This window comes from Nesoenas mayeri, assembly GCF_963082525.1.
Source record: "Nesoenas mayeri genome assembly, chromosome: 18".
Taxonomy (NCBI): Eukaryota; Metazoa; Chordata; class Aves; order Columbiformes; family Columbidae; genus Nesoenas; species Nesoenas mayeri.
This window is the reverse complement of record NC_137566.1, coordinates 10,255,721-10,283,257: the sequence shown is the minus strand read 5'-3', so window position 1 is coordinate 10,283,257 and position 27,537 is coordinate 10,255,721. Positions and strand designations below refer to the sequence as shown.

The window sequence follows — 27,537 nt, the reverse complement described above, 5'->3', positions numbered from 1 at the left end:
ACCCCAAATAATTCCCAGCCCCGAGTCTGGGCTCACATTAGCACAGTCCCAACTACCGCTGCAGGACTAAGCTGCAATCTGACACTTTCTGAGCAAAATGCAAAGTCCACTTAATGAGGCTTAATTAAAACGTAGAGACTGGTGCTGTGTCCTGCAGCTGCAGGCACCTCAGCTTTACCATTAGTACCAAAGGGTGCTGGCAATTAAACAGCCCTGGCAATTACTTGTTTACCGCTTTTGTTGGACTTGCTGTTGTTTTTCAATCTCTTCCCAAAAGGGATGCAGACCCACCCACCCCTTGGTGGAGCTGGAAACTGGACCCTGTTCTGAGTTAGTTTTGGAGGGTTATCAAAGATGTGGTGTAACTGAGACACAGCGGATCTGCAGGGAAATAGAAAACAACTTCATCTTAATGTAAAAACTAATATTGCAAAAGAAAAACAAAAATCCCATTCTTTGATATTTTCTAAACAAAGGAGTAGTCCCAGAGGTGAGCTCCAGCCCTGCCGGAGAAGAGGAAAAGCATATTGTGCAAGACTGAGATTTTCCAGTGCTGTTCTGTGCTCCTGAGGTTATACCTTGTACATTTATTTATATGCCGGTGACTTAATTAGATGTTCTTTTGTCTCAAGTGGCAGCGAGATGAATCAGCACTCTGTACGCGTGCAAGGTCTCTGCCCAGCACCAGCTCCTGGCAGCCCCATCTCTCCGAAAAGCCAGGGGAGGGCAAGGGGGGTTGCTCTCACCCCTCACCCAGGACCCCTACAACTTGTCAAGCAGAAGAGCCAGAGAAAGCAGATTGAAAAGCTTATGATTAACTTCTTTTTTTCCTCTTTCCCTGCCTTTGCTCATCACCCCAGAAGAGAGAGGCGCCCCAAGCCCTGGGGGACCATTCTCACCTTTCAGCATAAGCACCATGTCCTCTGGGAGTTGCAGAGAAGCTGCTCCTTGCAAAGCTGAAGTCATTTATCCACCACCCCATTAGCAAACCCAGCTCAGCACCGGCAAACACAGGGGTGTGGTGGGTGCATCAACACCCTGCTCACCCCCAGCCTGCAAAGCCACCCTAAGGACATGGATGAGATGGCACCAGGGGACATTTGGGTCCTGGGACATCCTGATCTGCTTCAGGACATGGGTGGATGCCCCGTATCTCCCAGGCAGGACCCCAAGGGTGACCTGTCCCCCAGCTTGTGTCCGTGTGGCTGCTACAAAGGGACTTCTGAGCTGATTTTTGCTGAACTGATTTTTTTTTCCAGCAGAAGAACCGATCTCTTGCTGTTTTATAAGCTAAGCCCATGCGGTCATATTCAAAGCCATGCAAGTCTGAATTACAAAGTTTTACACATTTCCCCCAGTATCTGGCTTCATTTTTTGTCGATGTTTTCATATAACATTGCCAATATCATATTATAAAGAAAAGGAATGACTCTGTCAGCCAGATGTCTGCACTCCAGCATATTCATTTGCAACCAGCAATTAATCCCTCCCAGCTCAGGAAAGGTGCAAAGCATGCAGCAGGTGCCGGTGCCCAAGGTACAGTGCAGGATACAGTGATTCTTCCCAGCTCGCTCTTGCTGTCACTTGGACAGGGTTTTTCGCAAGCAGATGGGAGTGGGTTGCAGTATTATTTGATTGCTACCTATTTATGGCAGTCTCACAATATTCTGTTCCACCAGGGCAAGAAGCCATTGGCAGGGGGTTGGACATGTGAGTGGGAAGTCGTTATCAGTCGTTTTTCTTCAGCCCAATGATTATGCAAGAGTGTCCAACCTGGAGGTCTGTCCTGTAGAGATGGGGCTGTGAGAGGGGCAGGGAGGGCTGTGCCACCCCCAGCAGTGTCTGGTGGGACATGGTGTCCTACCTGAGGTGACAAACCACCCTTCTCCCCCTGCCCGGCTGCCAGGTACCCACTCCCATCTCCTTGTCCAGCCCAGCTTGCTGCCAGACTTTGCTCCTCCGAACGCAGTTCGTTTTAAGGTTTGCACAAAGCTTCTTTGCATTTGTGCAGTGAGAGATTGTGATTTAGCACGGAGAAGCACAAAAGCCTGGCTAACCGCACATGGCATGTGCTGCCTGCTGAATCTCCCTTACAAACCAGCCTTCCTCCAGCCAACAACCCCATTGCAAAGAGTTAAACGGGCAAAAATCTCCTAAAATAATAAGTGAACAGTCCACACTCTAGCACAGCAGTGAATTCAGTAGGAACGGAACCTCCTAGGCCTTCGCTTGGCTCTGGGTGTCCCCTGCGCCCCCATTCCCTGAGCCCCCTGCCCATGGGGGCAGCTCCAGCTGGGGACATTGGGGTGACTTGGCCTGGACTGGCCTCCCTTGCAGCCTCAGGAGTTGTCACAGCAAACTTCTCCCTGTACCTGGATTTGCAGGCATTATTACTTCCGCAGCAGAGACAATATGATTTATTGAAGCTTTTTTAAAAAAAATTATTATTTCCTGGTGGTTCATCCAGTGCTGTATGTGTAGGGAAGATAAACTGCCTCATTATTGCCCCGATCTCTAATCACGTCGCATTTTCACTTGCTCTGCAGTGACGGTGACATGTTGGTATTTTGCTTTGCTCCGATGCAAAGATAAAAACAAAAGAGAGAGGACAGAGGAAGAGATGCAAACACAAGTGTGATGCTAACTCCAAAATTATATTGCCCTGGCCTTTCCTTGAAGAACAACACACACATACATGACTCTGCTTGATTGTGTGGTGTCACTGGAGGCGACACGATGGTGAAGTTATATGCATGCACGTAGGAAATTGGGGGGGTTCTGAGTGGCCTGGGCACCCTCCCAGCTGTGCCTGCACAAAGGGAGTTTGCACCCACAGCAGAGACCCCCCCTGCTCATATCATCCACCTCAGGAGGTCCTGAGTAAGCCAGCACAGGCTTATAAAGCCTCCAGGAATCTTATTCCAGTTCATAGAAGAAAAATGGGGTATTTTCTATCCCTCCACATAACAAGGCAACACACAGAAAGCAGAGAACCCCCCCAAACCTACTGTCCACCTTGGCTCGCAGGGGCATGGGCTGAGCATGGCTCTGCGTACAGCGCCTCTCCCTTACCTGCCTGCAAGCTGCCGTTCGGTATGTAGGGCAAAAACTCCGCAGAAAATGCTTGGGGTTTTTTATGCCATCATTAAGCAAGGGAATAATATGACCAGATGCTCTGGAAGAGACTGCTGGATTCATCAGTGAACAACAGAGAAGCCGTAACGATTAAACATATTAGGTAGTGAAAGACAACAGAGGATTAATTTCAGCACTTAATTAGAGTACCTTTAATCTTCCCCTTCATCACTGTTTTCCTTCTCTTCCCTTCCCTAGTTTGTCCACATGTGCTTCCAGAGAGCATCCTTCAGGGAAGAGGGAGGTGTGAGATATGCCAATGTTTATTTTAACAGCTCCTTTTTTAGGGCTCTGCTGTGAACACGCTCCTCCTGTTGAACAGGCTTGTTGCTATGGGATAAAGCGATCCAAGTTCCTTGGGTTTGTACTTTTTCTTCTCTGCTAACAGGCAGTTTTCACTCTTCATTGAAGGGCACCCTTGGGTGTGCTCCTCAGGCACCAGTGACCTGGTGTTTCCACCTTGCCCCTTCGTTAGTGCTTCCAGGGAATTAATGAGCTGCCATCAGTTTCATTCCCTTGTGGAATTTCAGCTGCACCTGGGCTGAAAACCAAAACCAGCCAAACCTATGAGGGTCCTACCAGACAGAGCCCCAGCAATTTCTGCAGCGCCTGCGTGTTTGACATAACGGAGTATTTACAGCATTGATTGAACAGATGGTGATTACAATATTAATACTGCATTTAATATTTAAAATGCAAAACCGTATTAGAACAACACCACAGACTCCCAGGTCTGGTAGCCCGTTTCCAGCAGCAGCACATCAGCATTTCGTCTCCCAACACAGTCCATTAGATCGCATCACCCCCAGGACAAATTTCTTCCTGACCCTTAGCTGACAACCATCATGTGCCCTGGTGCATGAGGGCTGATTGCCCTTCCGCAGGTTTTATCCTGCCTGGTTTAACTGCAGAGGCTATTTTTATGCCAAAGGCTGGACCATTTTACAGCTCTTTATCCCAGATTTGTGCGTGCCCGGGTTCCTTGCCCTGGCTCCCAGCCGGGTCCAGACAGCACTGAGCTCATTGCTGCTGTAACGAGCAGGAGTGTGAACATCTGGCAGCTGCAGAGCAGCTTCTATTCGCTCACATTATGATAACACAGTAACGACGGCTGGTAATTAAAAGTCTGACAGTTTTCCCTACGCAAAACACCGGTTTATTGAGTTTTTGAAAGAAAGTGTTATGGCTAAAATCTGGGCACAGAGCCCCGTTCGTTTGCAACAGCTTTACCCTGCTCTGTCTTTGCTGCAGCTCCAAGCACCTGCACTTGAGTGGTGCATGTGTCGGGAATGTGGCAGATACTTCAGGATGCTCGGCAGAAATTTGGGATCTCCACTTGCAGTACACCCTGCATTTCTAGAGCCTGGTTTATTCTCAAGGATGAGTGGGGTTTTGGTCCTAAAAATCTGCAAAGAAGAGCCAGCGCCCAGCTGTGTGTCCTGGAAAGCAAAGCCACATATGTGTGCCACCAGTGAATTGTCCCCAGACCTTGCTGCCACAGCTGAGCCCAGACGCCTGCATGGTGTTCACAGCCAGGATCACCAGCAAATCTGTACTCAGCTGCCAATTAAAAATCCCAGCACAGCTCCTGAGATTCACCCTTGCAGAGTTGCAATAAAGCTTTAATTGAATGCCTCCTTCCAAAGGGGACCTCCCTGAGTTCATGTCAGCCCCTCAGAGTGACCCTTCGCAGCCACAGTTTGTCTATTTTATTATGGCACGCCACAGCCAATTTAATGGGAAAAGGATACTGCTCAGGCCACAGGGAGGAAACGCTTTAACATTCATTCAAAGTGACAGTACCCTCGTGCAATACGACTGGTAAATGCTAAATTGCCACAGATGGCAGATTTACGTTTCCTTTCCCCAAGGTGCCTTGCCCGCGTTGCTGGGGGCTCACTGTGTGTGTTTGGGGAAGGACCCACATTGCAGCTGCAGGTGCTGATCTGCCTGTAGACACCGTTTTTTCTTGATAGCTGAATTCTCAAAAAGTGTCAAAATGGGAAAGAAAATCTGAAAGTGATGAAGTCTTTAAAAGCCAGATCAAAAAGCCAGAGGGAGGGCGAGAAAGAGCTCAGCCCTTGTCTGTCGAGAGGGAGGTGATTTGCTGCAAGCCCATGGACAGATGCAGCAGCACCACGGCTGGAGGTGGCCCTGAGCCCGTGTCTGGGTGTCACCCGGGGCTCTGGGATGCTCCTCTCTCTTCCAGATCAAAGCTGTTTCTCAGGGTCATCTCTACCATCACTTGGAGGACAGCAAAGCCACGAAGCCGCAGAGAATTCCTTATGTAATCACTCTTTGCTTTCCTCTTTTCATTCTTCTTTTTTTTTCGGTTTTATTTGACAGATTTGCTTAAAAAACAGCGTGGGAATACAAATGACATGTTCAATACAGATCAGCTCACGGCTTTACAACATCCCAAAGAACATAAGTACCACATTATCACAAGTCCTCGGCACAGGCTGAGAACAAAAGCCCAGCGCACGTCGCTTCGGCTCGGTGCTGTTTGTCGCGGCTCACGCAGATCCCTCCTTTCAGCTCAGCAAAGCCTCTGCTCTCGGTCATCTCCACTCGGTGATACGTGTTCTCCTATGATGATTATACAACAGACTCTTAATGGCCATGAACTTATTCAGTCTGGAGGACCTGGGGACTATTTTACAGGAGGAAAAGCTGTTTGGGGTTCATTAAAGCTCTGTGGGCTGGTGCTTGTCCTGCTGCAGACAAGCTGCATCCCTCCTTTACACTCGTCGGATGCGATGTGAAGATGGCCATCCCTTCCAGGTGGCTTGGGAACCATTTTTAAGAGGTTTTGAGCAAATCACTCAATCCCTCTGCAGGTCAGCAGAGCCATTGCTGCTCCCCTTGCTTCATGTTGGCTCTTGCAGATTTTAGGAAGAGCTCAGCCCTGGGCTCATCCATCAGCCACCCGCCTCCACATTTTCTGGCCACAGACTCATGCAAGGAACCCAGGTGAAGCCTCTGTGGCTCTGTGCTTCATAGGAGAGACCCATTTTTCTCCTGTGTTCGTATGTGCATTCCTCCATCTAACAGCTTGTGCAATACAGTGAATATAATCCATGCCCATCTGGCTTTTATTTATTCATGATGGGTCTGATCCTGCAAAGTGCTGTTGAAAGGAGCTGAGGCTTGCTAACTCCTTTTGTACCCCTGCAGATATGGAGGCTCTCAGCATCTACTGTCATCTGGTAGGAAAATATTCAGAGTAAATTAATATAAAGAGGGATGTGCACATTTGTTTTTACAGTGCTGCAGAAGTGGAGTTATTAGGAAATCAGCCTATAATTGCCCTCTTAATGATTCTTACTCTTCTGCACTCATTCAAAGAGAGTCATCTCTATTGTATCAGGTATAAAAAGAGCAGCTTCATTGACATGGTTTATGACTTTATTAAAACCAAGGATTTTATATTAATAACCACCAGCTCCTCAGCTATATTTCCCCAGTGCAGAAAATGTGTGTATTGGTGTAGGTCCAAGGCAATTTGTAAACACAAAGTATTAAAAGGCTCAACAATTCTAAAAAGTTTTAATTGGAAACTCAACAAATTGCTTTGCAACATCTTAATGCTTCAATATGGAGCTCTCAGATAATGAGGAGCTAATTAAGGGGCCAGGATTCAGTTTTTTATGATAACTGTCTCCATATGGGCTCCACATTTGGTGCTTGCAGAACTAATGAAGGTCAGAGAAGTAACAGCAAAGGAAGAAAGGAAAATTTTTAGCTCTCGGTGTTGTGATGATGCTAAGCAACAGTCAGTATTTCTGCCTGGGTTTTAGGCCAGGTGCTGAACAAGCTTCATTTAATTCGATGGGACAGTATGTGCAAGCGCTATCACAGCTCGGAGCTGCATTTCACAGCCCAGTGCTGCTCCCAGGGGCTTTGCCACCCGTGGGGGAAGGATGAGCTGCGGTTTCTGTATGTCAGCCCCAAAAAGCAGGCTCTGCCCTGCATACAAAACCAGGGACCCACGTTGCTAGGTGTGACCGTGACAAAAGGATTGGGAGGCATGTAGGTGTGCTCAGGTCCTACCGTGGCCAAAAGCTGGGGAGGTGTCTTCTGGGGTGGCCAGGAGGGCTCCAGGGATGGGGGTTGTCTTGGAGAGAAGGACAGAAGAAGACCACTGCTTGGTAAGCTGCAGGAATGAAAACAAACCCCATCAGATACCCCACTCATCCCAGGGCAGAGTTAAAATCGCTGGAGAGCATCGGTTCATCGGACTCTAATGTCGTGACATGCAGAATTAAATCTGTGCAGTGACTTGCTCAGCTACAGAGCTGGGAGATGGCACAGCTGATGGGGGTGGGAGCAGAACCTGGGTTCTGCATCCAGCCAAAACCCTCACAAATATCTTCTGAATTAAGGCCTTGCGAAATATTAACAACACATAAGCACACATGCAAAAGTATGGTCAGATGTTCCTCTGAAGTCACTGGATCCCGTGACTAAATTTGGACCAGCAAGCCTCGTGCACCAAATAATTAAGTCACAGGCTATAGAAAGCAATCCTCTGGGACGTACTTGTCTTTGAATGGCTCATCCATTTGAAAAGTAATACATACCATTAAGTACATGACCATATGGCATCCATTTATAGAATATTGCACTACAGGCAAACAGGACAAAGGTACACCCCTTAAAGAGCTTTTCTCATCTCATTAACTTTGGGTACAAGTTGCAGGAAAGCTTCTCTGTCTTTGTTATGTTCAAGGACATTTTGTGCTGTTGAGCCTTGTATTAAATGAATTGCACTATGAAAATTAGAATCTAAATGTAGCTGTGCCCTAAAGCAAACAGCATTATTTTGCCTTTCTGTAATTCAATTTATTTTTGCAGATCAATGTTTTGAAGCCAACGTGTTCTTTTGTCCTCAGATCTTACCTAATGACAAAGCTGAGGTTGGGTGATTTGGTGCATGGAGTGGCAGGTTTGGGTGGTGTCCTACCATGAGCTCTGATCTACCTGAAGCATCTCCCCCAAACCAGGCAGATCGGCTGGGACAGTCTCTGTGAACACCCACTGAAGTCTCAGAGAGGAACCCGCTCAGGGCTTGCAGGAAACAGAGTATGAGAAGCTCAGCTGCTGAGACAATAATCTCACCCCTGCGCTCGTGGAGCAGGTTCGGGTGGCTACAAAAGCTCCGTCCATGTTGTAGCATCGGCATCCATCCCATCGATTGCAGCGGTCGCTGGATCCAGCTCTAAATCTTGGAAAAACAGTGTGCTCCCCTTAAATGAGCTTGCACTGAAGAAATACATTAATTAAATAGAAATGACTGCAGGTGCCTTACAGCTTTTTGGCTTAGCAGATTTCTCTTGTGCATTGAAGATCAATACTGCTGCCAATTACACCATGGGTATCTAGCCTCTTTTTTTTTAAGTTTCTTGTGGGGGAAAACCACTGCTAAATATCAAAGATCTCCACAAACCTGGCAGTCCAGAGCCCTGGAATTATGGCGTGTAGCAAAGAAACGAGTCCTCAGAGCTGTCCCCATTCTGGATCCAGCTGCCGCTCCAGCAAGAGGAGCCGTGCTGACACAGGGCAATATCTCAAACCCGTGGAACAGGCTCAAACATCTACATGTGGAGGATCGTTCATTGCCGGTGGTTTAATCCAGCTCTGGGAAACCACATTACATCATTTTTTCCCTTTCCCCTCTACTCCTGCTGAAAAGCCCAACAGGGACCTTCTGCTGCGGCCGAGAGGTTGAAATCCACGTGTGCAATTTGCAGCCGTCACCAATTGCTTATATTAAATTTCCTGACCTCAGTGATCTGCGCTCCTTCCAAGGGCTCTAATGCATCCGTCTGCTGAGCTTGGAGCCTGAACCTCATCAGCGAACACAGCTGTTCACAGACCACTTGGCTGAAAAATCCACACGTCTGGTGGTGCTAAACACCATCACCTGCTTCTCTGGCTGGAAAGGAGGCAACAAGGGTCTAATGACACCAGAGCCAGCCCTTTGCAGCTTGCAGAGGTACCGAGCATCACCCCGCATCTCCCACCAGAGAGATGGGACCCCACATCTCACAGCAGCCAGTGACAGCAGAACGAAGCTACTGGTGTTGGGTTCCCAGTAGAATGAGCCCTGCCACGGGGACAATGGGGAAGCACAGGATTTATTAACGGTGGTTGAGAGGAGTATGCTAACGCCCAGAGTCTTAAGCTTCAAAATACCAAGGGTTTCAGGGTTGTTCAGCTGGAAAAGTGGCTCGGATTGCTCCAAGGTGTGTGCAGCATCCTGCAATGCTGGGAGGTCCCTGCTATGGCAAAAAGAAGAGGGATGCTTGTGTTCAGTGCTCAGGCCCCAACAGTAATAGTTACTAATGATAATAAGTGTCACAGTGCTAGCTGCAATACATGGAAGGAGATTTTTACTAGCATAAGATTATAATAAACTCAGGATGATAAGAACTCAACGCATTTGAGAAGGAAAATGATGCCATTGCACCTAGTGGTCCGAGACACCGTGTCTCCAACTCTAATGAAGGTGACAGACGCAATTTCCACCTGTTGCACTGTTGATACCAAATGTTGTCACAGCCTGACTCTGGGATGGAGAGAAATCTGAGCCAAAAGACTCCCCAATAATTCCTGTTACCCCTGCCCTGTGTTTGGTCATTCATACAGAGAAGACAATAAACAAAGCAGGGAAGTCTCCTAATATTTTTATTGTTCCTTAGATAACTGTGGATAGTACAAAGTTTGCCTCTTAAAAAAAATTAATTACCTTCTCACTTCCATAAACTGGGCTTCCCGTGGGAATCTGATGCCACAGGATTTCCACAGAAGCGATTTCCAACCACCATAATGCTATGTAGATAGTATAACAGTAAGAGAATATTCTTGTAATTATCAACATGAAATTGGTTATCTGTGTATAAGGGTGAACACTGATCTTTTTTTTTCTTTTTAGAAACAAAACCATCATTTATTAATCCAAACTACATCATTGCATTTACAACATTCATTGCATAAACTGGACATACAAAGTTTTGCCACCTCTGGTAAATAACAGACATACATTATACAATATATTTGCTGAATACATAAGTTCAAACAATATGGGTACAACAACTTGTTCATAATACATACTTAAACCATCGTGTTTAATAGTTACTAAGACACAGATCCATGAGCTACTTCGGGTCTCAGCACAGTTAATCTAAGTGACAAGAACACAGTTGAGAGACAGTAGCTGCAATGGAAGGCGAAGAAAACTAACCTGTGATAGGTCTTGTTCAGACAGCGAGAGCTCCTCACGGGTCAGCGTTTTCTGCTTAGAAATACAAATCACACAACCATCACAGCTGACCGCGATGCTGGGGAAATGTCCATGCAACCCACACACAGAAGAAAGCGAGTCTCCCAAGGATAAACTTTCAACAGTCATTGCCTTACTTCTTTAGTATGTACTACAGGTTTGCTATCGAACATAACAAAACAAAACCCCAAAACTTAAGTGGTTCTTCAAGTGCAGTTCCAGCTGCAAGTACATGGTTATTCGTGAGTCTATAACACAGGGCCAGGCTTCTAGAAATGTAGAGGTAATGCTGATCTGTCAGGTGTAGGCTGAATAATCCTCCATGACATTGGTCTTAATTTTGGCAGCTGTTTATATATTTACTTATTTAAAGAGTGTTTCCTTGATATTAGTATTTTTTTTAATTAATTTCTCCCTTTTTTCCCTTTTTTTTTGTTGCTTTCTAAATCAGTTTCTAGACAAGGATGGACTACAACTCATCAGACCTGATGACGTGGAAGAGGGTGACATTGTAAAGTATTTGGTGCCCGTTGTTCCAGGCATAGAGGGCCCGATCCTTGGGGTTGTAGTCCAACATGGAAATGTGCGAGTACTTGTTTTGGAAGGGGATGTCGATGTACTCGTAGGTGGAGGCGTTGGTCTGGTAGGCATAGTGGACCTTGGTACCTCCCGAGTAGCCGTTGGTGACGTAGAGGGTGCCGCAGATGATGAAGGCCTCGCCGGCGCTGCGTTTCGGGTAGCTGGTGTTCCAGGTCTGGAGGCTCTGGAGGGTGTTGGGGTCCAACTTGCTGATGACAATGTTGCCAGCGTTCTGGTTGGTGGCGTAGACAGCCCACAGCCCGTTCTCGTCTACCATTAGGTCAATGTCCGAGTGGCCACCCCAGGCGTAGTGGTACATGTTGTTGTAGCCGGCATAATCCAGGCTGCGAGTCTTGAGAATGGTCTCTGTTTTCAAGTCAAACCTGATAATTATGTGGCTTTGGTATTTATTGAAATAGATGGAGCCGTTATAGACCACTTGACCGGTGCCTGACCACGGGTGAGGGAGACGGTGAGAGGTAAAATTGTCAGTATTCATGAAATCTGCCATGGATTTATATTCACGGACAAAGCGGTTGTTGTGGTAGCTGTCCATGTACCAGACCTGGGCAAGCAATGAAACACATGGGGTTAGAAAACAGCAGCGACCCAGCTGAGCCAGGCACAGCACCCTGGAAACTCAACTGGGAGCAAAATCCAGAGCAAGGAATCCATCCTGCTGGAAAACAATATATCCAGCACCTTCCAGTGATGCCTAGAAATAAACCCGATTTTGGAAACCCCAGAATCAAACGAGAAATCAACTGAATAGCAAAGCTTTCCTGGGGGGAAACTTGGTATCTGTGCAGGAACATGGGAGCTTAAGCGATTCCCTGGGAGAGCTACATGATGGTCACTGCCCTTCCAGGGCACAATTAACATCTTTTCTCTGGCTAAATCCGGATTATTATGTTGATACTGCTTTTACTTCCCATAAGCCGCATCGAGGTGGCACACAGTAACCGACACCAGAACTCCATTAATCTGGCATGCAGAAGTGATGGATGCAATCGCTCATTGTCAAGGAAATTCAGGCAAAATCCATATTGGTTTAAAAATCATACACTTCTGCATCAAAAGCTGAAACCAAGGCCACTAAAATATAACAAAGACATCAAAATGTTGCTATCGGTAGATCGGGGAGAGATTCTAGATCATCATTTAAGCGCCAGTTCACTAGGGACACTGTCTAGACGCCATAAAAAAAAGCTTTTGTCATATGAAACCAATTCCGAGGCAAATGACAAAGCTGTGCAGTTAATATCAAGATGAAATATCCAGCCAGTGAGTGACATTCTGTATGAAGTTATTGCCTAAAAATAAGATAGCTGCTTTCTGTAGAAACTGTTTAGGAAGGACGAAAAGTAAATTAAGTAACAAGAGGAAAGCGCTTAAGGATGTCGAATTGGGTAATGTTGTAGTGCAAACTTCTTCTGCAAACCCCTTGCAAAATCTGTTGGTGTCGTCTCTGTGATCTGGCTGTCCCCAGGGTCCCTTAGAAGAGCAGGCTGCTCCCATAAGGTTTCCAGTTTTCCCCAGTTATGTTCAATGATTTCATGACATGAATAGATGACCACATGAACCACTAAACACCTCCTGGGGCTCAGCAACATAAGATGGACACAAAACCTACCCATCTCTCCTCATCCTCAGCTCCCTCCTCTGCAGGGCAGGCAAGGAAGTTCACTTAACTGTGTGTTTCTAATAAAATTCACTATATATTTATATATTATATACACATACACGCTTGTGAAGCTTGAGCTTCGGTCCAGAGAAAACTGCATGTCTACTCTCACAACAAAAACACACTGTAGAAAAAAAGGTATGGGTAAAAAATAATATTAAAAAATACTGGTTTGAGACAAAAATCTCTGAAGACATGGAAAGATCTTTAGAATTTGATCAACCAGCTTCAGCTGCCAAAGGTCTGACTCTCCTTTCACAGATGTATAAATCACGTTATTAACAGCGCTGAGGGCTGCACAGCCCAAAGGGGACAAGTCCCCTCTCTTGAGCAAAACAAGATGTGATGTGGGTAAAGTCTTCCCATCTCACCTCATAATTAGGATCGTATTGGGGCTATACATGAAGTTTTGTTTCATAACTGTAAAATATGGAGGTTTTGTATTGAGGAACCAGTTGCTGGAGGGAAAGAGCCCAACATGTCAAGTCACTGCTGCTTCATTGCTGCACATCCACAGGAAAACAGAGCCAAGCCCAGGGGTGGTTTCTCCAGAGCATCCCTCATCCTCTCTTAGCTACTGAAAGGTGATCATGGGGCAAAGCTCTTAAAATAGATGCCCCAATACAGCCCTTGCTGCTGCCTTCATCCTTTGATGAAGGATGCTGCATGCAGGAGGGAATTACCATGCAGCCAAGCTCTCTGGTTTTTGTTTTGTTTTGCTGCCTGCAAATCCTCAGGAAACACTCGAGATATTTTCCATTCCATCAGTCATGGGAAGCCCGGATTGATTTTCAGCCAGTTATTGGCTTCCTACCTCCTTGGGATCAAAATGGAATGGTCTGAATGGGAAAAACAAAAAGGCCAAAACAAAGCAAAACAAATCTCTCTCTGGCTGCAATCAGTTAATGCCTCACAACAATGCAGGAGGAGGATAATGAGGATGGAGGACAAATGCAGTCAGATGATGTTATTGGAGACATCAGCAGCAGAAGAGCAGCAAGGACCAGGACCATGGGTCCCTCTGCTTGGCCCCAGCTCCTCCTTGGCTGCCAAACCCAGCTGAGAAACCCCATTTTTGATTTTTCAGGAGCACAGACCTTGTGGTGACGCTTCTGAGACCACACACACTCATCACTGCAGTGAGTGTCACCTGCCCTGGGAAGGGACCACTGCACGGGGCTGCTCAGTGCCCTCCTCATCCTCCCTCCCTGCGGGATGCTCAGCCCCCTCCTGCAGCAGATCCCCCCCCCCGAGATGAATTAGGACCTCCCACAGGTTTCACAAGGCACAACCTGGGCTTCGGTGCTTGGATGTATTGAGTTTCCAATGACCTCAGCCACATCCGCGGAGGTGGGAACACAGGGATGAAGCTGTTACGCTCTTACCTTGTTCTCTCCCTCGGGAGCAAGAGGGTCCGTCATCCACGATCCGAACCTGGACCCCGAGGTTTTAATTGTGATCGGGTCACTTATTCCCGTCAGCTTGCCACAAGCTGAAAAAGAGTGCAAGGCTGGTGAGCACCACGTCAGAGCACCTTTGGTGATGGGTCTTTGCCAGCCCTGAAGCCCCGATGATGGGCACTGGCACTGACCACCACCCACTGCTCTCCTCTGCTGATGGGCAGCTCAGTTTTTTATTTAATTAGAGGTAACTAAGCGAGGTAATTAAGAGAACAACTGTCGGATGTTTTTGTTTGTTTCCTGCCTCTAAATAACAATTATCCTTATCACACTGCCCCCAAGAAAACAAGCTTTCCTAAACCAGCCCTGCTGCTAATGTCACGGAATAGAAAATGAGAAGCGTTAGCCAGGGTCGAGCAGCCAGGTGGGGAAATTAGCTGAATAGCTCTGCTCATTTCTGCTATAACAGAGTGGGTGCAGCCAAGATAAAAAGACAGACGTATCTATTCCAGCCCTGCTGGAAACATGCATTTGTTATAGGTTATGCAAAGGAGAAAAAGAAAACAAGGTGGGAAATTATATACAACATAAATCTCTTCCCTGCAAAGATCATTTACTGGCTTCTACCAGCTACCTTCTCTGTTCCCTATCTGTTGGTGCACTTAGGAGACACTGAGGAATTCACCAGCCTCCTCCTGTCTTCTCCACCAGCTCCGTTTGAGGAACCCAAATGCAGAGGACGGAGGGCAGGAGGTGGGGGGGCTCCAGGGTTCCCTTGGGAGCTGCCTCCAGAATCCTGCCCATCCTCAGCATCACCACAACAGGGATGAGCACCCGTGCAGCGCCACGAGCCAGGTTTTGCAGCATATTTAGGTGCTTCACACTGTTGATTTCACGCCATTGAATTCAGTGGGCATGTCAGCACATTTACAAGCCCAGCTGAGTGCCTGGCTGTGTTTTTAAGCCCTAAACACGAGATGAAACAGCGCAACTCTCCTCCCAACTCACTGCGCTGGCAGCTTGTTTCCCTTCCCTTCTGACACTGACCCCAGCGTCCCTCTGGGGATGCCCGTGACTAGATACCTGCAACGCTACAGCCTCAGCATCAAAGGTACAGCCAAGTTCCTATTTCCAACAATATCCCCAAGTTTTGGCAAAGCTGCCATTCTGGTCTCCTGCGGCACCAGCATTTTAGTACACATACACCAAGGAACGACAGGCGAAGAGATGAAGATGCCACAGGAGGGACCGGGGGCTGGTGTTGGATGGTCCGTGGTTATGGGAGCACTCGTTTAAAACCTGGACACATTCAGCGGACCTGCAGCAGCATCTCCTGAGCAAGGCATTGGTATTGACAAAGGGATGCAATGGGTTAAAATAATAAATGCTTAATGTCTTGCAAATTCCCCTTGCAGAGGACTGGCCTTCCTCTAATCACAGATCTGCCCAACGCTGCCTTCCATTATCGCAGCCCTACATTGCTGTCACTTTATCTCTTTCCATCCATTTCCCTGGAGAGAACAGTTGTATAAAAGCTGATGGATTAAAAAAAAAAAAAAGTAAAAAACAAAACAGCAGCTGATAAAAGTAAACTAATGTTGTTTGCAAGTAGTGAGGCTACACCCCATACACGTTTAGCTGGAGGCACATTAACAATAGCTCTTTACTAATGCAAGAGAGTTGCTCTTACACAGGGCAAGGTGTTTTCTTTCCTGGTGTAAATCTATCACAGGTACTCATGCCAGGGGGAGGTTTCAAATGGATGCTGGAGCCAACCGCTTTAAGGTCTCTTGTTAGCCAGGTCCCTGCGGGTCTCAGGGGATGGACAACTTTTCGCAGCAAACGTGCTCTCCCGTTGGGATGGCAGGAGCATGGGATGCTCTGGGCATTTCAGGTCACTCAAGGATGAACGTGAGACAGGACAGTGCAACCTCGTGCCCATCCATGAGTCCAGGACACCGGGGAAGCCTGTGAGCAGCAGCTTTCGGGGCATTCACACAAGACCTGTTTTCATTCCAGTTTCCTCAGCACTTTTCACATCCCTGGATCTATGGCCTGTGGGGGCTTGTGTGTCCCTGTTCCTGGAAAACTGCACAAATCGGCCTCTTCCCAAGTGACCTTCCAGGCAGACCCAGCCAGCTATCCTGACTTGCCCTCCTGCAGCTTGCAGAGCAGCAACACCCCCCCACCCCGCACACAGCCCCTTCTCCAGCCACACCAGGAATGTTCCAGCAGGAGAAGACACGGTTCCCTTCAGCTAAAACCAGCGCTACCACCCTCCCAGGATACTAACACCCCCGCTCCATATTTCTCCTAAAATCCAGCCCACAAGGGATGTTTAGCAGCTCAGCAGCAATTTATCCACCACCGCGACCACCACATTGACACCAGCACCGTCTCCTTCTGAACTCTGCAGTTCTGCTTGTGCTGATGCTGCTGCAGCCGAGCACCTTCTCTGCTGGGGCTCCCCACAAAGGTGAGGTCTGATCCCCCCTACCCCATCCCCAGCCCCCTGCAGCAGCAATGGGGCTGCAGTAGTTGGGTTGTGTCCTACCCTCAATTCTGCTAACCCAGCTGGGAGCATCCCCCATCCCCAAATTATCTGGGACAGGCTGTCAGGGCTCTATCCCCATCTCTGCACTAGGATTGTGGGCTGAGATTTTTTGCCAAGAGTCTGGGCAAGCTCGTGCTATCAGGCAAACATGAGCCTGTAGAGCACAGCTGAGTCAAATTCCCCCTTGAATCAAGGAGCGACAACCTCTCCACTCCTCCAAGGCTCCTCTTAGGAACGTTAATGGAAACGTTAAAATCCCTGTATAAATAGTGATCTTTAAGAGTGTAAACAGAATAACAGATTGAATGTGCCATTATTGATTTTTTTTTTCCCTCCACACACATGCCAGGGTCAGGAAGTGTTTTCACTATTGATCCATCAATAATGCTTAGGGAACCTAAAATGCAAAACAGGACCTTGTCTAAGGAAAATGCTGCTGCAGTGTCGAGCATCAGTGCTGCCCGGAGGTTGGGGAGAGGTGAACAGGACAGGAACACATCCCTTCCCCTTCCCTTGTCCTGTGCTCATTGCAGCAGCTCCCTGATCCCGTTCTGGGCACTCTGAGCTGGACCCTGAGCTCTAGCAAGTGAACAAGCACCAGATAAGCAGCATTGCTGGCTCATGCAGGAGCAAATCTAAGCTAAAACGTGCTACTTGAAACGCCAGTGAATCCCTCCGAGCAGATAATGTGCAGCCAACAGCAATCCTCAGCAAACGGGGCCTCATCATGTGGCAGTAAAGTGTCTGTAAGGCTGTTATCCGAATTTAACTCAATTAACTACCATTTTCACTGGTTTACACTCCGGAGCGATAAACAACATTGGAAATTCAATCCGTGCTGTTTGCTGCTAAGCCACTGAATAAATCACCCTCCTGGGCAAACCCTTATAAGATTCTGCGTCCATCTCCACGAGCACCCAGGGGTGCTGCAATGCCTTGAGGCAGCAAAGCTCCCCTGACACCATGGTCAAAGGGAGAGCCAAAGGAAAAAAAGTGGCACAGCCAAAAAGCACAAATAAAGCCTCAAAAAGACTTAAAAAACCCCCCATTTTATTTCTATAAAAAGCTGCCTGCAAGAGCTCACCATCATAGCTGCCTCCAGCTGCCTTACCTGGGCTACTGCCTGGGGTGGATGTCCCAGCTGGAGGACCTGAGCATGATGGGGATGTAACAAGCCCAGAGCAGAAGGGGATAATGGTCCAAGAACAAATTCTGGGGTTTTTTGGGTCCTGAATGGTTTGGGAGCTCCTTCTTAAAGTCTGCCCAGGGTCTGCAGGAGGATCATCACAGCTTCCCGGGCTCTGGTGGAGCCAGCCTGGGCTGGGCAGCTCCACCAAGGCCAGATGCAGAGGGGCTGTGGGGTCCAGGATGGTTTTGTTTAAAAAAACTATCCCTGGGGAATTACTTCTCCAGCTCCAACTGAAATCCCTGGTCCTGCTGCTGTTCCCTGTACCCATCACCTGCTGCTCCTCCTCATCTTCAAGAGATGTTCTGACAGACGGCAGCTGCTGGGAGCTGCACCTTGTTGACCTTGGTCAACAAGACACTCCTGGGCCTGTTCCCCACCCTGATTACCTTACCCACTGTCATTCCTGAGATGCTGGTATGGTCCCCATGCAACAAAGCTCCAGGTTTTACATACTGCTAACACAGAATGCACCACGTCATTATAACCTTGATCATTTCTGTCCACATTAAGCTTTCAGGGTGGAATTCAAGAGGGTGAGGACAAGGGCAGGACTTCCCTGTCATCCCCAACTCTGCTGCCTTCCCTGTGGCCATCAGAGCATGAGGGACCACAGACACGGTGCAGAAAGCGATGGCACAGCTTGCCTCAGCCCATTCTGCTCCCGAACCAAACCTGGGCACATCAGCGCTCGTTAATAAATGAGAAATCAGGCTCTGCCCTCCCACTCGGCCAGGGGCGGTTGTACCTGCTGCCCAGGCAGCTCCCCGGGGGTATCTCGGTGCATGACTCGCTGCACATTTGTAGCTCAAATACCTTTGAGCATCCAGGCTTACGTGGAAATTCGCTTTCCTCTCCAAGGTTTCAAGCTTATAAGGGATGTAACAAGGTAACAGAGGACAGGATGGAAATGCAGAGGGGAAATCTAGGGAAGACGGCTGCTTACAGAAGTGTGCAGGCACCTACAAACAAGCAAAAGCAATCCCAGCAGCAGAGAGAGAGACAGTGTTACCTTGCCAAGGATATAAAGTGCTCAGATGAGACCTGATCTTCCATGAAGTTACCTGAGAGTGTAATTTCATATGTGCCTCCAAAATAGACTGCAGAGCAGTTAGTGTGTTTAGATTGTCTAAATTGCTTAACAAGAAAGTCAATAATTTAAGGAGAAATTAAATCAAGCCAGAACTAGGCCAAGGAATGGTGGGGAGATCTGCAGCTGCGGAGGGCAGTGCCCTCCTTCCCCTTCTCCATCCCGGCTTTGGGGTCAGATGCTGGGTTTAGCTACAATTGTGTCTCCCCACCATAGACCCACAGGCTTCAGTCAATTAATACTCTCTGAATGAGATTACAGACGAATCTCTTGCATTCTCACATTGCTGGTTACTTGGCCTGATGGAAGGGGCTCCCTCGGGGATCAGGAGAGATGGGGAGGAATTTATATCCTGCACATGGCATCATCCGGACAAAACCGCAAACCCACACCGGCTACACCATGCTCTTCTCAACAGGGATTTGCAAGATGCAAAAGAAAAGGAAAAAAGGGAAACCGAGTCACAGCTTGCACGCCCACCCCCGCTACCTAAAGCGATGCACAGTGACCTTTGCTGAGGCGCCAGGTCCAGTTAGCAAATAAGATCGGACATTGATGCATAAGCAAAATGGGTGCATGTGTTTGCTTTGCATAAGTGTTATTTGCAAATCGGCCACGAATTCACCACGTTTCACCCTCCACTTATGCAAACGCTGCAAAATGTCACATGCCTAGTGCCAAGGGCCTGATCCTGAAGCATTTACGCCATAAGCAACATTGGTCATGCCAGTAATCCTCAGCAGGACTACTCCCAAGATTCATGTTACTTATCGCATAAATGTTTACAGGATCGAACCTGGCTGGGCGAGCTCATCCCTTCCAGCCAGGCCAGGCCCAAGGAGATGTCCAGTCTAGCATCTCTGCCTCCAGGCGGGATGCAGGGTTTAACATCGATGGTGTTTAGGCAGTGCCACCATGTTGTTCTGAGCCTACCTAATTTTTGCATGCATGCACGAAGCCTTTCTTCAAGATTTGACACTCTGTTCTGAAGCTCTTCGTAGTCATAGGCGCCAATCTCTTCCTGGAGTTCGTTTAGAACTGACGTCAGATTCTGGACCTCCTCTTTAAACTGCAATACCAATTTTGCATCGGCTTTGTACTCTTCCAACACTGGTATCAAAGGCCTAAGTTCCTCCATTTTCGCTTTTATTGCCTGCAAGGTTAAAATAAGCTCGGTTCAGTGCTATGCGTGCAAAAATCTGCAACACTCTGCCTTGACTTGGTTGCTTCCTATGTGAGTGCAATGTTCATATCCCACAATTATTATAATTAAAATTATTTTTAGTTATTACTTTGGTCCAAATGATGTATTGGAAAGAACATATTAAACAGGCTGCAGAACACCAAAATATTTGGGAAAGGCCTTTATTTGTCATTTTTAGAATGCAACATCTTAGGGTTACATGCTTCAGATCACATACACAAAGAGTTCTTTTTTTTTTTCTTTCCAAAAAAATAAAATAAAATAATATATATATGCATTGACAAGGGTTTCAAACTATTCATGAAATGCATCTACAATTGCATGCAAAGGAAGATCTCGGCTGTGTGGTTCAAGGTTCCTTAGTGAGATATGGTGCTAATTTGGAAAATAATCAAAAAAATAAATGCATGGTGCAAAATGCTCTGTGGCCCTCTTTTCATGGTTACATGGGAGTGAACTGCTTCTTCAGTCACTGCAGCATTGAAAAAACTTGCTTTTAAGTTAGCCCTGTAAGCAAGAAAATGAAATACTGTTGAGGATCTAGCTCACTAACCTGCCTTATATAGATAGCCATTCATAGACAAATACTCTTACGGAACTAAAGAGAAAAAAGAAGACACAAGAGCTCCAAACCCCTCACATTTTAATGCTGGCATTAGCAGAAACAAAATGCTGTGGCTGTTATTTAAAATGGTGCTTTGGCAGCAAATTAGACAAAAATTCCTTACTGGTTTTAGGCATGCTATAAAGAACATAAAAATCAAAGTAATTATCAAATTTATTTTGCAGAAACGAAGACTTTTTTTTTTTCTCTCTTTTTTAAATTAAATGAAGGCCTCATTTAAAGGCACGGTATGCAGCATTTTGTTAAAGATGCTTTGCTCCAGCAGCTAATGAGTAGACATAAATATGCATGCACCTACCCGTTAATGAAGCATGTTAGCATACACAGGATACCTGGTGCTGCTTAAATCAATGCACAGTGGCCAAGTTCACCGCGCTCAGGGCTGCGACATTTGTTTGCTGAAGCAGCTCGGGGGTGAACGGGATCAGAAATTGGTTCCTCAGCCTCACTTCTTTCCTTCCCATCCCCTCCTATTTAAGTCAAGAGGCTTTCCCTCCTGCTGTTTGCATGTGGGGAATCGATTTATTTTCTTATTGACTTGCATTTCTTGGTGCAAGCTCCCTGGCAGGCAATGGGGAGGATTAAACTCATCAGGATGGAGGGTGGGGGAAAAGAAAGAAATAAAGAAGAAATAAAAAGAAACTCATGTTTAAATCAGAAAGATGGTCCTGACATCCAGACTGCAGAGCTAAATTTAGGGTCCTGCAGTAAATGGAGATGGGGAGCGGAGGAGGTGGAGTTGGTGACAAGTTTTGAGAACCTTCTTTCCCAGCTTTTCCTGATGTTATCTTGGTATTTCAGTATTTAACACATCAGTTAAAATAATTCTGCTTTAGAATACCAGCCAACCGGGCAGCTCCCTGAAGATGAGGATGGGAATCAGCTGCGTCGCTGATCAGAAATGTCCCCAAATTTCACTAGAAATCTTCTAGTTTTTTTTTTTTAATATCTATTAACCCACAGCACTACTAAAATGTAACATTCCAAATATTGCTGACAGCCTCTTTTTGGAAATTTTGCTTGCTCTCAATCAAGTTCTTAAAAGTTTGACCATTGCTTGCTTCATTTAAAAGGCTGATCTCTTTACTTCTCGTTTGCATGACACCAGGACAAAACACATATAATCCATCACAAGGTGCTGGCTCTGCTGCCAGCACCATTCCTTCAAAATTGGACGTTTGCACATCCTTGAGATGTGCAGTTTGCCAGCCCGAGGACAGTTGCAATGGTTGTACTTTTGGGTTTATATTTTTTTGCGGGGGAGTCGATTTCTTTGCTCGATCGCCCCGTTGCTACAACCACCCCAAGGATGGGCTTTTCCCCAAGAAACAGGGAACCCCCCCCACCCTGACCTCAGCTGCCCCGAGGTCTCCCCGCAAACCCCATCTCACCCTACATCGCCCTGTGTGGGGCACTCAAGTGGTTCATGGGGATGGGAATGCAGAGATTTATGTTTTTAGCCTCTAGAACAATGTTCTGTGGCTGAGGATGCGATGGCACAACCAGGATCTGGCCGTGCTTTGGGGAGGAGGATGGGCAGCCACCAGCACCATGTACGACCGGACCAAGAGCTACGTGAGCTGATGGGGACCAAGGTCATGTCCACCATGCCAAACCCCTGGCCACAGCTTCGTTAGAGGACTGGAAAGCAGACATACCTTAAACTGCCTTGCCAGGTGCTGCTTGTGGCTTTCTTCCACTTGTTTAAATTTTGATTCCAGTCCCCTCATCTGGTTTTCCATCTTCTCGACGTACTGTAGGTCTCTCTGAGTCCGCCTGTCCAACACCTCTATCGACTGGGACATGTTTTGCACCTATCAAACGAGAAGGGACTCATTGAGAAGGTGTTTCTCTGGCAGCCCCGCTTGCATCCTAATGCTGAACGTTAACCTTTTCCTACACAGTCAACAAAGCTAAAGGGCAATCAGCCTATGCATTATTTACTAGTTAATCAACAGCATCGCATGGTATTATGACCCCACGTTCTAAAACAGAGCAAATTGGTTTCCTAAACATTTATTCTGCTGTGCTACAGAGAATAATTTAAAGACCGCACATGCAAATAAGGGCTGCAGTCAAGGCTAAAATGCATCACTCTCAATGGACTCCGAGAGGCTGGGATGGCATGAGAGGCTCTTAGTCGAGCAGAAGCACATCTGATGGCAAGAAACACTTCTGAGGTGCACATCATCATTCCTTCCTGCACGTAAGTGACACTTACTGATTGCTTAAGTGCAAACTTTACTCCCAGCTAGTAAAAACTTCATTATCCAAACAGCCCTACTGTTTATACAGCATCTGCCACAACAAACGCAGCTGCAGGTGAGGGTATCTGGAAGCTGGGAAGTACCGCGGGAGCTCCCGCTCCGGCTGGTCCCACCGGTACCTGCCCGCTTGGGCGCTTCTGCCGAGTCGGCATCTTTTCCAGCCGACCGACACCGCATCCCCACGGCTCCCCGCACAGCGCCCATCTGGCCCTGACGAAGGAATGATGCAAGAAGGTTGGCTGGGCTCCTCGTGAGAAAAAAGGTGTGAGGAGAGAGGGAAACGATAGCTAGGCTGACCTGGTTTTGAAGGCTGGCTGCCATCTGATTTATTATTATATTCCCTTCTCTGGTTTTTCAGGCTAGAAGAAGGTAAATGAAGCTCTGACTTAAGCAAGCACCTAATCACCTGTTTAGCAATGGGTGTAATTTAAGGTCTTTGCATCAAGAATGGTTGTGTTTGCACCATGGTTTATATATTACAAGGCTCAGCCTGCAACTGGTGCTCCTGCCACAGCCGCGATACCCACAGAAATAAAACGGTCAGCATCAGGAGGGATGACGTTTGTGTTTAAAATGAATTAGGCATCTGAGTGTGCTGCTGCGTCATGGCCCCAACTAAAGGCATCCTGGTTCAAGACTCTTCATCTGTGGGTGTCTGAGCAAAACCCCAACGTGAGCCAGTGCTGTCTCTGCAGATCCACCCCGAGATGCTTCGCAGAGCCCATCCTGCCACAACCACTCTTGTCTCCATCCTCGCCAAAGCCACATGCAGACAAGCTGGGATGGGGGAAGAACGGTGCAAGTGCAATATTGCCTCCAGCAAATGACACTGGGCTGCTGTGACTTACCTGGAGTGACAGAGCGAGGGGACGGTGGGACACGCACACACAGCTGGGTCTCAGAGACCACTCGCTGCAACCAGCACAGGTCAAATGCCAACTTTGGTGTGTGCATCTCTGAAGGGATCAAAATGCCCATTGCTCATGCACAACGACAGGAAGACTATTACAGGGAACTATTAAAAATGTATGGACAACCTATATTTCAAAGGCCAACAGTGAGGAAACATTTTGTACAACCAGTACAACTGCTCCAGGGGTCTGATGGTCTGCCTCAGCAAAGGTGAAGCTATTTTCAGTCTCCAAGTCCCAACCCATCACTCAGAGATGCACCAGCACCCATCCTGACTGCCACCCAGGACCTGCTCAGGGAGATGTGAGGAGCAGGGAAGAGCAGAACAAGACCCTCTTGGTTTGAAGAGCAGAAGAGCAAACATCCCAGGGGTTCAGAAGCTCCCAGCAGACATGGTTGGGTGCTAATTCACCTGGGCTGAATGGGGAGGAGTTTGAAGACCTCTCTCTACCCCGAGGCAGGAGAATAGAAGTCTTAGACAAGCATGACTTGTCTGCAGATACTTTTATCCTAGTAATCCAGCCTACCTTCCTTTGAATCAAGCAGTATCTACACAGCAGAACTGCTCCAACTGATTGGAATAGCAATGGCTTGTAGGGATTGTACAAAATTGGCCACATTTATTCCACTAATGCCTAATCCTAATTAAAGGTCAAGCTGCAAGTAATCAGAAAAGAGCATTTCTGTAGCAATACGCTGGTATGTGACCCCGCAGGGGCTGAGTGAGGCTACGAGGGGCTCCTTACGCTGCCTTTTGGGCGGTGGGGAAGGAGAGACAGACTCCGCTAGGAAATGAATCACAGCATCTCACTCCAGCTTCTGATCTGAATCACCTCTGGAAGAGCCTCCCTCTCCCCTGCCTGCAGAGGAAAATAGCCTCCTCTAAACCGAGACGCCTAAAATTAGCTGCTGTGCTATTTCAGGGATGTGTTTTACAAGCCCAGGCTCTTGCTATTTGTTGCCCATGCTGTTTTCAATCAGGCAAGATTCTGGCCAGACTTGTACAAAGTCAGTCTCCATCACTCCTGATCTCTGACAGTAATGCGTGCTTCATCAGCTGAAGATCTACTTGTTTTCCTTCATTAGCACATTAAGCCCTTGATCCAGCAAAGTACTTTGGCACATGATTAATTTCAATGAGCCTGTTCATGCTTAAACTTAAGCGTGTACATAAGTGCTCTAATGAACCAAGACTGAAGGATACTGTCTCTCAAATTCCCTCAGCTTCATCCATTAACTGCTATCCTCAAATATCAGCTAAAATGCTTTTTGCCTCCATCGGTGGAATGTGCACTCTTAACATGAAACCTCATTTTCCATCAAGCTAATGGGAGAGCGATACCTGCAGTTGTCTTGGGGAAGAGTTAATTTTAGCATTTGAAATAGAAAATTGATACAAATGAAACTTCCAGTACTGTTCTTGTCATCTTGTTTCAGAATTAAACCAGAGTAATGGAGAGTCAGTATTGGTTTGACAAGATCTGGACGGTCAAAGCCATGGTTAGAACCCTGCTCAGGCTTTCCGGTGGGTCAGCTCAAAAGAGCTGTTCTAAGCCCATTTTGGGGGTTTGAATTGGGATGAATCTTTAGCTTTGGGTATCCACACAAACTGGTGGAGCAATACAATGAGGCATCTTGAGGCAGATTTTCATGGTCTAAAGGAAGAATTAGGAGAGAGACGGACTCAGCTGATGGACCAAGACATGAAAAGTTCATCTTATAAGGTCTGCAGAAGGCAAAGTGAAGCCTGAGAAGAAATGTCGGTGTCCTCCCTATATACACCTCAAAGTGAATATCAAAGGAACAAAAAGAACTGTTTAATCTGGAAATCAGTGCTGGCAAAGAACAAGGATTGGCAGGAAACCAAAACTGGTTAAACTATCCGAGGAGGACGCCCTCCAGATAACAGGTCCAAAAAAAAAAAAACCAACAAAAAAACCCAAACAAAACCCAACTGTTTGAAGATAAAACATAATCTGTTTATGACCAGGATTTAGCTGATGTCTTGGCTTGAATGTGGTCCAAGCCCTGGCTTCAGCACCTGATACACACGAGGCTGGAAGGACTCTGTGCACTCCAGCCAAGGATGAGCTCAGGCACCGTGGTGTCACACCAGGGCTGCACCGGCTGTGCGGTGGCCCTGGCTCCCCGTCCCCTCCACCGCCTGCTCTTGACACTGACGGGGTACCCAGGATTCTCTCGCAAGCAGCATGAGCTGCACTTTCTGTGCCTGTGCCCATGTGTTGAGTGTCAACGGGGTCTTGGCAGCTTTGAGCCTCCAAGTACATTCAGCTGCTGAAGCCTCCATGCAGAGATTTTCCACTGAAGATGCTGTAATTGGTTTGTGTACCCACACACACCACACACATAAAAATGCAGGTTCTCTCTCACTCGTAAAAGCAACACCTTATTATTTCCATAGATGAAATGCAGGTCTCCTCCTTTGAAAAACCTAAACACAATTATCTCTTTGACACATCATGCTGCTTTGTCTGCTGGGAGAGAGAAATCAGGAGATGCAAGTTTTCCCATCTCAAAGCTAGAGTTAAAATACCAGATGAGGAAAGGAGTTTTCAGGTTTGAAATCCTTCCTGGGAAGCTGGAAGCTCTTCTCTGCTATTGCGTTTTCCTATAGGGATTATAATTTCAGCCTTCGTCAAGATCAGTTGTCTGGCACTAAGAGCCTATTCTTTATTTTGGGGTTTTCATATAGGTTAGCGTAGGAGTGAGATGCAGACGGATTATCAGGCAGGTACCATATCCCCAGAACACATGCCTTGAAATTCCGCTCCTCCCTCACTTTATTGGCAGCCAGAGAGCTGCAGAAGGCAAAAAAAAATCACTGAGCACTTTCAGCCTCCGCACGGGAAGCGATATTACCCCAGGTCTCGTGTGCCCAGCTCGCCTGTCCATTAGCAGAGGGCATTGGGTCAGATCCTGCTTGTTTAATGCATACGAGTAGTTCTGGGAACACGACGGCGCTCGGACGCCTGTGTCAGCTGCTGATACAATTCCTGCTGCCTCTCAGACAAATGTGCTGTTGGACCCATTGCTGTTATTGCTTAGAGAAATAAAAGCTTGAGTGGGATTATTTATAGAAGCCTCTGACATACCGAAGGATTGTTTTAGGGCTAAACATTTCCTGCCTCGCTTTATTGTCCTTATCACATAGGAAAATGAGTTAAGTGTAGGTTTAATATTGTTATGAGTGACTAATACATCAACTTCCCAATAGCAGTGGGATAAAAATTATTTTGTCATGCACAACACATGCCAACACAGCATTAGGGCATGAGGGATAATTAAATCTCAAGCACAGGAGTCCATTCCTATTTTAAAGAGAAGAGCAGCGTTTCACATGAAACAGCATTTCTTCAATGAAATCTATTATCTGGAAAATTTCTTGTTATCGGGAATGTTTCCCTAATGAGATTCTTTGATCTCTTTGGACAGCAGACTATTAAAAACTAATCAAGTGGATGTCAGCATTAGAAAGAAAACCACTAACTGTCATTTCTGTGCTATTTGATGTCGACAGCTTGTACTGTTTTATTTGACCTTTTTAATATCAGCTTGGCTAGGAATGCAGGGGCTTTGGGTTTTTAATTCTATCTTC

General features: G+C 46.9%; 1 protein-coding gene across 2 annotated transcripts in view; it reads right to left on the bottom strand.

Annotated features, from left to right (window-relative positions):
• Positions 1 to 10,686: 10,686 nt before the first annotated feature.
• OLFM1 (olfactomedin 1) overlaps positions 10,687 to 27,537 on the bottom strand; it is a gene marked incomplete at its 5' end in the record, with an annotated part of 30,050 nt that continues 13,199 nt past the window's right edge. For both annotated transcript variants that reach the window (XM_080356079.1, XM_080356078.1), the window contains 4 exons: positions 10,687 to 11,564; positions 14,069 to 14,175; positions 19,847 to 20,066; positions 22,401 to 22,556. In XM_080356079.1, the coding sequence (XP_080212205.1) occupies positions 10,890 to 11,564; positions 14,069 to 14,175; positions 19,847 to 20,066; positions 22,401 to 22,556 (1,158 nt within the window). In that variant the 3' untranslated portion in view covers positions 10,687 to 10,889. The remainder of the gene's footprint in view (positions 11,565 to 14,068; positions 14,176 to 19,846; positions 20,067 to 22,400; positions 22,557 to 27,537) is intronic.